The sequence below is a fragment of the Cardiocondyla obscurior genome, unplaced genomic scaffold (assembly GCF_019399895.1).
Source record: "Cardiocondyla obscurior isolate alpha-2009 unplaced genomic scaffold, Cobs3.1 scaffold48_0_253740, whole genome shotgun sequence".
NCBI lineage: Eukaryota > Metazoa > Arthropoda > Insecta > Hymenoptera > Formicidae > Cardiocondyla > Cardiocondyla obscurior.
The window spans coordinates 203,450-214,436 of record NW_027228796.1 but is presented as its reverse complement, the minus strand read 5'-3'; the positions used below and the strand labels follow the sequence as shown (position 1 = coordinate 214,436).

At 54.3% G+C, this 10,987-nt stretch overlaps 1 protein-coding gene across 1 annotated transcript; it reads right to left on the bottom strand.

Moving 5' to 3' along the window:
- Positions 1 to 599: 599 nt before the first annotated feature.
- On the bottom strand, positions 600 to 5,491 carry LOC139112761 (uncharacterized). Its single transcript, XM_070673822.1, has 2 exons — positions 4,921 to 5,491; positions 600 to 3,178 (listed from the first exon to the last, which is right to left on the bottom strand). The coding sequence occupies exons 1-2, from the start codon at positions 5,489 to 5,491 to the stop codon at positions 600 to 602; spliced, it is 3,150 nt and encodes a 1,049-aa protein (XP_070529923.1).
- Positions 5,492 to 10,987: the final 5,496 nt, after the last annotated feature.

The window sequence follows — 10,987 nt, the reverse complement described above, 5'->3', positions numbered from 1 at the left end:
AGAGAGATGTTCGGTTTCTGTGTCAACCCTCCAGTCTGTTATCATTTTAATTGCAGCTGGTGAGGCCCATGTGAGGTCAATTACTGACTCACCTTGAGGGCGAATACACGTTGATGTTGTGCCCCGGTTGACGAGTGCCAAGTCAAGGAAAGCTGCCCATTCTTCTAGCATAGATCCTCTTGCTCCTGTTTTCCGTGAGCCCCAAGTTTCCGACCACGAGTTGAAGTCTCCACAAATTATTATAGGGAGCGGATGATGTCTTCTAACGCTGTCTTCTATGCTGTTAAGCCATTCTTCAAATTCTGCTAGAGTGCCAGATGGAGGAAGATATACTCCAATGATCACTAGTGGTCCCCATTTTACCACTGTATAATGATCATTATTTTCTAACCTGGAACAGATGGGGGCACCTGGCCACCACCTCCATGTAATCGCAACTGATTTCAGAGTATCTGTGGTCCAATTCGGATGATTAGGAGGTATCCTGTAAGGCTCGGACACTATTCCTAACACGCAGTTGCATTCCACCATTTTCTGTATAAACAGATCTTGAGCTTCTCTTCCATGTCCGATATTAGCTTGTAATATCGTATAGGCCATTAATATGTTTCTGATTCCTCCCCCTCCAGGAGGTCAACTTCCATATTGCTGGATTCTTTCGCTGCTCCGCTTGTGCTGGGATGAGGACACGAACACGCAGTTTGATCGCCGATAGAAGGAGAAGCATCAGCTTCTTTCTGTGTTCTACCCTTCCTATTTCGAGTAGTACATTGCTGACTACCCAAGACGTGATTTGCCTTTCTGCCGATATCACTGCAGATCGGGCAATTTGGCTGATTGGTGCATGTCTTAGCGACGTGGCCCAATTCTCCGCAACGGTAACACCTACCCGATCTATCTATCTTTTCCGGGCATTTATTCATTGCGTGTCCTTTCTCTAGACATTTATGACATCTTAAAGGACGAGCCTCTAGCAATGATATCTTAACCTTTGACCATCCTACTTCTAGAACGCCTTCTTCTGATGCCTTCTTAGCTGCTGCAAGTGGTAGTTGGAGCCATAGGCTGCCATGATTTCCGGCGATGCGTTTAATTTCTCCTGTTTTTATGTTACAGGTTTGACATCCGCCTTTTTCCGCTACCGCTTCCACTACTTCTTGTACAGAGATCGATGGTTCTAAACCACGAACTCTGATTTCTGCCGTTTTACACGGCCTGTCTACTTTAACGTCTTTACGATTTTTTAGGACGTTTTTCATGCATGCAGCCAAAGCATCGGCTTTTGGCTCACTATCCGGTCCAGAGATATTTAACAGCAAGGCACCAGTAATCGTGTTACGAGTGGTGACCTTGTTGTTTATTCCTACTTCAGAAAGTTTTATTTCCTTTCTTATATCCTTCATTATGTCCGGAATCTGATCTTGGGGACCATATAACACGATAGCCGCTGTTCGTGGAACTCTTCTTCTTTTATTTTTCTTTTTCTTGGCCCCACTGCGAACTTGAGGAGTCGCTTGGGTTTTACTTCCAGAGTTCTTTGGATCTTGCGTCTTCTTCGCCTGCTTAGCTTCTTTTCTTCCAACTACACGTGACCACGATGTTTCTTCCAAGGAATCCTTCCCTTTTGATGTTGTTGTAGAAGAAAGTGTTTTGGCAGAGACAGGCTGAGCTTTCCTATCAAGCTGTTTTGTATCTTTCCCACCGTTATCGGGGGGAACTTTGGCAGTGGACTTTTGTGTTATCCGGCCCTTGTCCTGGTTTTTATTATTTTTAAGATTTCCAGGAACATTTCCTTTAGATATACTTTTAGCAGCCGTTGTCTTACTATTAGTAGATCGGACTTCGCGAGAAGTAGAAGGAACAGAGTCTGACTGTTTGACGGAAGTTAGAAGACTTCTCATTTCTTCCTTCATTATGTACATAAAAGCTGTCAGCTTCTTGTCGATAATTTTTTCTACGTCTTCTCTTTGAAGAGCAGAAGTCGCACCAGTATTTTTAGAGACGGGGGGCACCCTGATTTCCTTATAGTCGTCTTCGCTGAGAATTTTACGACGGCCACCAACAGCTGGCCTGATGGCTTTGGGCCACTGTTCTCTTGGAGGAAGCGGTAAGACCGATGATTCGTTTACAAGCTCCTCAACTTCCATCTGGTTTGCCTCTTGATTTTCTTCCGTTCCACCAGCACAGGGTAGAGGAGGAGGCATTAAGTTAACGTCCCGTTGTGACTTTAAGGTAACTAGTTCTTTCTTTAGATCCTGTACCTCTTCTCGCAGTCTGCGAATTTCTTCCGCATCTTCATTTACTCTTGGAGAGGATTTGTGTGTAATTGCATCCACTCCAATTGCGATTTTAAGCGCCGACTCACGCAGTATTTTAACGAAACCTCCTTTGAGGTTGGTAGACTTTGTGGCAACACCATCTATCCGCTGAGCAGCTTCTAGAATGCTGGAGACGATATCCCTCTCTGGAAGATTTTGTGTTTCTTCCTCTATTCTATTTGCAAGAACTGATTTTCTCTTGCCTTTAAATTCTGCAGGGTCATACGCATTTTCCAGTATCTCCTGGTGCGTCTTAATTTCTTCCTTGAGGAAATTCAAGGTTTTTGTTGCAGCTTCCCTTGCTGAGATTCCTACTCCTTCACCTGTAGTGACTGGGCGTCCCCTTTTCTTCATAGGGACAGCTTTCGACCGCATGACGTCGAATAAGTTTTCATCATCGGATGAAATCTCTATTCTCGGACTTTTGTTGGCTACCTTTCCTTTCTTCTTAGGTGTAGCGCAACTTCTCTTCGAGCGCTTGGATGCTCCAGATGCTGCCGTCCTTACAGATGCGTCGGTGAGGTCCGAATCTCCTGCTATTGATGCGGTGTCCGCGTCCGATGAGTTGCCTCTGGATACCGAGACGAGCTCTTCTTCTGTGAAGCTCCTTTTCCTGGGAGGAGGAGACTTCGCGTTGGCCTTGATAGGGAGATATTTCCCTTTTTCTTTCACGGATTTAGGTCCACATACATATTTTCCGGGAGGCACGGTCTCCACAGAAATAATCCGTGACTTCTTCTTTTCTGTTTCTTCCGAAACGGCTGCGTCCTCACACGTATGAGTCCCCTCTTGAACTTCAATGATGGTGAGGTCGTGGTCTTCTTCTTCCTTCGTCGCAGATGCATTATCCACCAGAGCCCCTGCGGAGCAAGCACTGGATCGCCCGTCGTGTGATGACGACGAAGAGAGCCGGGACGGCACTCTCCCAACGCCGGTCTCTGGGGTCCGAATCCCTGAGACGGTAAAGCTGCATTATTATGGGCCGACATTGTCATTCCGTATCATGTTGGTTTTTGTAGGGTTTCCGTCCCATAGGCCGATTGGGTGCCCACCCTGCCGACTCCGACCTAGCCGCCTCCATACTCCTGACTCCTTCCAACGACACACCACAGGCCCCGCCTCGGAGTATGCCCGAGCGGCCCCGCGGCAGTCAAAACCTCCCCGGGGTGACCAGGCCCACCTCGGAGACTTCCGAGCGGCCCGAAACACCCCCTACGTCTTCCCTGGGGTGCCCAGCCCGCAGGCCGGAACACCCTACGCCCCCGGAGACCGTGGGGTCACACCCCCGGTGTGCAACTCCGGTGCGTATACTCGTACCCGCCCCAGGAACGCACCACGTACGCCCCGAAACGGGTAGAGGTAATCCTAACCTCGGCTGCGGGAGCACCCGCGTGCAATGCCTCAGAAAGGGATCTTCTCCCCTTGAGCGGGAGGCCCCTACCCAACCCCGGGTGGCATGGCGGGAAACCAATTCCCCTGCGGCCCCAGCCGGCCGGGATTTGCATTCCGGGTTACCTTCCTTACCACCTTGGGGGAATAAAACCCACCCTCTCGGCGAAGTGGTCGCCGGGCTCAGGCACCTCGGGACCGCCAAGTCCCGTACCACAGATCTACACCGTCCTAATAAAGGGACGGCCTCTGTGGCCCCTGAGGTTGACCTAACCTAACCTTTTTTTTTTTTTTTTTTAACGTGTGGAAATCCTTTTACGGATACCCCCGGTTTGGGAACTCCGGGGGTTATGTGGGACTCAGGTCTTATGCAAAGCGTGCTGCCTACTACCCACTAAAACCACACGGGCGGCCTAGCGCAGGCAATGATAAGCGGGAGGCACGGGAACTATGATCACAGTGCAAACTCCGCACCTCCCGCCCATCGCCAAGGACCCCCAGATGTTAGGGGGTCACTGCCTGGCCGGGGGCTCTTCCTTAAAGGCTAAGGAAGTCCCCCGGCGCCCGGCCATTGGACTTGGCCGGGCCACCATCCTGTAACTTGACGAGAAGGGGCCACCGCCTTCTCGCCAACGCCCACAAGTGGGCGAGGGGGCTGCAGGTGGTTCCCAACCACCTGTGATGCCGCCCCCTCCACTCCAGAGTACATGACCGGCGCCCTAAGGGGGCGAGAAACCCTCACCCTTACGGGAGCTATTGGGTCCCCGCCCCCCCAAGACACCGGCGCTATACGACGCCCTTAGCCCTGAAAAGGGCTAATTGTTGATTGGCCCCTAAAGGGGCCGATTCAGTTCGGCCCTGAAAAGGACCATTCCGCCTCAACTTTACACTCGGCGCAGGTGCGCCCTGTCCTCGACGGGTGCCTCTTTGTGGCACCTGGGAATCCCACTCCCCTGTTGGGTGGCCGGCGGGGCAATTTCCCCCGCCGGACCCTCTCATGGTCTCCTTCTGCGAGATGACTTTCTCGCAGAAAGGAAAAGGCCTGCCTTGGCCTCTCTCCCCCCACAACGGCTTTGACTACCGCCGGGAGGGAGATTTACGGCCGCGACTAATTCGCGCCGCTCATCTATAAAGGCCGGGCACTCGGCGAGAGTGTGGTCCGCCGAGTCCCGGTCATTACCGCACTCCCAACAGACGGGAGTGCGCTCCTTACCGATGCGGCACAGGTAGTCACCAAAAACACCATGTCCGGCGACCACCTGTGCCGCCCTATATGGCAAACCGCCCCTATCTATTACGCCGCCCACCCAATCCTTGAAGCATGGGCGGACGGCGTCGATCACCCTCTTTCCTGGGGTGTCAGGGGGCGCAGAAGTAATCTGACGCCCCCATAACTCCAACACTTGGCGCCTCGTGTCACGGCGCAACTTCTCCGACTGCGCGGCGGTCAACTTCGACCTTTGCCACTGCATAATGGCAGTCCTGCGCCGATATCTTTCGGCGCAGGACTTTGCCTCAAACTCTATTGGCGGGATGCCCGCCATAATGGCCGCCGCATTAGCGGCTGTCGTACGGTACAGGCGGGCAACCCGCACTGCAAGCCTCCTCTCAGCCTGATGAACGGCTGAGAGGGCTTTCCTATTAAGCGGCAGGTCGTCCGCCCAAATAGCTGCCCCGTAGAGGGCGATAGAGCGGACGGCCGCCGCGTAAAGCTTCCGCACACCTAACAGGGGGCCCCCCAGGTTGGGCATAAGCCTGCCCAAAGTAGCCGCAGCTCGGCTCATCTTGGGAGCTACCCTGGCGAAATGTTCGCCGAATCTCCATCCAGAGTGAGACCGAGATATCTAATACTCGGACCCACCTGGACGGAAGTACCACTGACCACAACTGTGGTTGAAGGGGGACCAATAGAGGCCCCATAAAAATAAGTGGCCTCAGTTTTCTGGGCCGCCACCTTGAGGCCCAGTCCTTCGATTGTCGCCACCACGGTATGTATGGCGATACCGGCCAGAGAGCGTGCTTCGCTCCAATCAATTCCCCGGGCCAGCACAAGCGTGTCGTCTGCATAACACGCAACGCTGCAGCCCGGGGAAGTACACCTCCAGAACTCTATTATACGCGAGGTTCCACAGTAAGGGGCCCAAGACCGACCCCTGTGGAACCCCGCGTTCAACACATCTTGAAACACACCGACCGTTACGGTCAGTGTAACTCAACCACCTATCAGACAGGTACGAACCAACCACGCGACAAAGGTAGGGAGGAAGGGAAAAGGAAAGAAGGGCCTCCTCTATCTTCTGCCAGGGGAGGGTGTTGAAAGCATTGGCTATGTCCAATGATACGGCTAACAACACCCCCTCTCTAACTGTGGCGTCCGCGAGAGAGCGGACAGATGCTATAGCGTCCAACGCCCTCGCGGAACCCAAACTGAGCCTGATTAAGCTCCCTTCCTCCCCGTCGCATCTCCTGGACGAGGCGGCCGGCGATGATTCTCTCAAAGAGTTTGCCGACCTCGTCCAGGAGGCAAATAGGCCTATAAGAAGAAGGCAGGCCGGCTGGCTTACCTTCTTTTGGAAGCAAGACCAGACTGGCCTGCTTCCATACTAAAGGGAATACCCCTTCCCTTAAAAGTCGAGTATATATCCGACATACCCGGGGAGCCAACAAATCCAAGGACAAGGAGAGGACAACCCCGGGTACGTTGTCTGGCCCGGGTGCCTTACGAGGTCTGATCTTCTTGGCCGCATTGGCCAGTTCTTCAGCACCGACTTGGTGTATGGCATCATCCCAGCCCATCGCTGGAGTGCCTATTGGAGTGGACACCAAGTGTGTCCTTCTACTACCGTCCGGAGGGAAAAGGACGTCTACCACCTGACCAACAAGGATAGGGTCGAGGGACTCTACTGTTGGAGGAGCCCTGGGGCGTAGACGGCCGGTTACAATCCTGTAAGGTCGGCCCCAGGGGTCCCCTTCGACTGTATCTAGCAGCTCCTGCCATGCACTCTCCTTTGCACGGCGTATAGCAGCCCTGAGGAGTCGGCGAGCATTGCCGAACTCCTCGTATGCCGCAGAAACATCTTCTGGGGTAGCACCCTCTACGCCGGGCTCGTTGGAACGCCCGTCTAGCCTGGACGGAGGAACGCCGCAATGTGGCTATGTCCTCCGTCCACCAATATGCCCCTGATGATGGGCGGGGAGTGGCCCGTGGCATGGATGTGTTACACGCACTTTCAAGTGCGCCACGGAGCCACTCCACATCTTCCAGCGCGTTTGCCGCTGGGATATCACTGGCCCAGGTTTGGGCCTCCAGGGCCGCGGAGAGCATGTCCTTGTTGAGGTGGCCAAGGGCCCACCTTGTCTTCCGCGGCCTGCCCCCAGATGACAGGGGGGCAAGTTGGCGGGACGAGGCTGCGGACATGATCATTGAGATGTACAAATGATCACTCAATGTCTCGCAGCCCGTCAACACCTGCCAATCACAAACACGCGTGCGTGCAGAGGGGGAAACCCACGTTAAATCGATCGTGGATTCGCCCCTCCACGCAACGCAAGTGCTCTCGGCTCCTTGGTTGACGATAAGGAGACCGAGAGACGCAGCCCAATCCGCCAACAAAGTCCCACGGCGGTCCCATTGAGGGCAGCCCCAATCTGGGGACTTCGCGTTGAAATCCCCGGCTAATAAGATGGGATGGGGAGAGTAGGCCTGAATACAAGTCCCCAGCCCATTTAATCTGTCTTCAACCTCCGCGAGGCTAAGGGCTGGGGATAGATAAACGCCAATAATGAAGGCGTCCTCCCATTTTACACATACCCACCCGTTGCCCGATGTAACAGGGGCACACGGGCGGGTATGGACCGTCCACGTGATGGCCGCGGAGCCGGAAAGGTCCCCAGCCCAGCAGGGATGCTGGGGGGGGATGAAGTATGGCTCCGCGGCAATACCAATTCCGCAACCACGCTCGGCAAGAGTGTGCACGAAAAGATCCTGTGCCTGCCGGGCGTGGTTGAGATTCGCCTGCAATATTACGGCGAATGTTGGGCCGTATCAGCCTCCTCCTGGCTGTTTCCGCACGCGGCCTGTTTGGCCGTATCCAAACAAGTGCGAGGCTTCCTCTGTGGAAGTCCCTCGCCCTCTACTTCCATCTGCTCCTCTTCTATCACTACTGGAGTCGGTACTGGAGTAGGAAGGGAGGAAGATGGTGGTGGTGGGGCCTTTGCCTCGCCCCTTCTCTTCATTTTGGGCCTCGCTTTACATGCGGGCCCGCCAGTCTTATGGCCCGAGCTACGGCCCGCTTTTTGGCATACCGGGCAGCTCGGGACCACGGCCGTACAATTGGCCACTAGGTGGTCCAGGCCCCGCATCGGAAACAGCAATTGGACCTGTCTTCCGATACGGGCATCTATTTCTTACATGGCCACCCTGCAGGCATTTGAAACACTGCAGGGGGCGCTCTAAGCATTTCTACACGGACCAGGGTCCACGACCCTTATCTTTTCTCCGCCACCACTTTATTGGCGACGGTGGCTGGACAACGGACCACCGTTGTACTAAGTCCATCGTTGGAGTGGCGGAAAGTGCCAACTCTTATGTCGTTGGGGTCACAGGCGGTCAATTTGACAATGGCCGCCGTGACCTCACTCTCGCAGGCAGAGTCATCTAGCCCTCTTACCCGGAACTCGCCCATTTTGATGGGGCGTGAGATCTTTACGCCCTCTTGGCTTCCAACGGCCGCTTTTAATGCGGTCATAAAAACATCGGCTTTAGCCGCACTGTCCTCTCCCGATATCTCGTATATAATTGCGCCGGTTAGCGCACGGCGCGATTTAAGACCGGGGATTCCGAGGTCGTCAAGACTGACCTTGGTCTTGATATATTTTAAGACCTCCGCGTAATTGTCCTTTGCGCAGGACACGATAACCGCAGCGTTTTTTGGAATTTTCCGCTTTTGCGGAACAACGCTTTTTTGGGCCCTCATATTCCCAGGTGATCCTTTGGGATTACCCCCCCTTTGGGATGGAACAGGGGCGGGTTTGGCCGACTTTGTCTTACGACCAACAACCTTCGACCACGTAAGTGTGGACGAATTGTTCGCTTCCGCTGTATTGGCGGATTTAACCGGTGGAGGACGTCGAGATTCGTCCTCTGTCCCACTTGCTCTCTTCCTAGAAGAGGATCTGTTCCCCGCACTGGTGGATGGACGGGGTTTGGCTGTTCTTCCTGAGTTCTTCGAAGGGACATTTTGCTGTCTCCTTGAAGACGATGGGGCTGGTTTAAGTGCCTTCTTAGTACCGCCGTCGGGAGGTTTCGACTTCCCGGCGGAAAGGGTGGAGGTCACCTCTTGATTGGCCCTTGATGTCATGGGACCAGGTGGCACACTCCCAAATCTCCTCTCGAACCACTTGTTGAAGAGGCCATCGAGCCTCTGTATAAGGGCCTCCTCGGCCTCATCCATCGACGGAGATCTTCTTCTTGATGGTCCAGATCTTGATTCCGCTGGTCTCGTCCTTCCTTTGGAGACGGTTGTCTCCTGGTGTTCCGCTGGTGGTGGGGATCTCCTGTTTGGCCTGCCAGATGGTGGTGGCATGGCACAGGAGTCCCTGACTGGTAGTTCCGCCGCTCTACTTCGTAGATTTCGGATTTCTTCATGGAGATTCCGAATTTCCTTCCTTGCGTCGTCCAACTCCTTAGATAAGGTCAGGAACCTAGATTCCGCATCCGTTTCCGCTCCTCTGGATGATCTCGAGGCCATGAGAGTTGTGCTGGCTCGAGTGACACACGCGGCTTCCTTTAGGGCTTTTATCATCGTGCCCTTTAACCCCTTCGAGACGCTGGCGACCTTTAACACCTTCTCCTGGCTCTCGAATACACGGGCCGCCAGGTCCTCTAATGGCGCGTCTCTAAGTTCCGCCATAAATCCTTCGACCATACTGTCCGAGGTCTCTCGTAGTTTGGCGGTCATCTTATATGAAGAGTCAAGGATGTTGCTGACCTCTTCCTTATGAGCATCTTGCTCGACTTCAGAGGCGCAATTTCGCCTGCGCCAATCCTACGTATTCGCCAGTCGTAGGAGGACGACCTCTTTTCCGCGACCTTGACCCCACTGAAGAGGTGGCGGAGATATCCATGGACGAATCTTCGTCCACTCCAGACAGAAAAGCGGCGTCAGATAGGACGTCCGCTGATGTTGAAGCAATCGAGGGAGTTGGCGAGTTTGCTCTTGAATTCGCCCTTGAGCTTGCCCTCGATGTACGTCGTCCTGGAACGGGTGATTGATAGGGAGAGAGTTTCTCGATCCCTTCACGTTTCGAGCTGGCCGGACCAGGCTTGTCCGGTCGCATGGCCTTCTTAATACTGCTCGCAGGCGTATTTTCTGCTGCCACCCCTGCGGTGCAGGCGGCAGGTGGCCCATCGTTTGACGGAAGGGGAACTGGGACAGTATTCCCTCGCGCGCCGGCCCCTGGGATCCCCTGAGGCGGTACACCCGTATTTGTTATATTAGACTGGCTCATCATAATAAACATTTTAAGTGTTGATTTGTCTAGGGTTTACTCCCTAGGCCGGTGGGGTACCAACCCTAACGACCCCGGCCTGGCCGACACCTCGACCTCACGGCGCGTGAGCCCCGCCTCCGGAATACGTCCGAGCGGCCCCACGCCGTACTCACCGCTCTGACTGAGCGGGACAGAAAGGAAGGAAAGGAAAGGAGGAAAAAGGAAAACACCCCCAACCCCCAACCCCCAACCCCCCAACCACCCGCCGGAAGAGGAACTAATCCTCCCTATCGACCCCGGCAGGCCGGGCGTTTGAATTCCGGGTCATCCCTTACCACCTTGGGGGAATATAACCCACCCTCTCGGCAAAGTGGTTGCCGGGCTCAGGTACCTCCGGGACCGCCGATTCCCGTACCACAGACCTACACCGACCTAATAAAGGGTCGGCATCTGTGGCCCCTGAGGTTGCCGAAGGAAGTCAGAAGACTTCCCTAACGACCTCGACAAGCCGGGCGTTTGTATTCCGGGTCGCCATCCTTACCACCTTGGGAGGAATGAACCTCCCCTCTCGGCAAAGTGGTTGCCGGGCTCGGGTACCTCGGGACCGCCAAGTCCCGTACCACAGACCTACACCGACCTAATAAAGGGTCGGCATCTGTGGCCCCTGAGGGCGACCCTAACCTAACCTTTTTTTTTTTTTTTTTTTTTTAGGGAAATGCCTTTACGCATCCCCCTGTTTGACTAGGGGGGTATGTGGGACTCAGGTCTTTGGCTCGCTAACTCGAGCC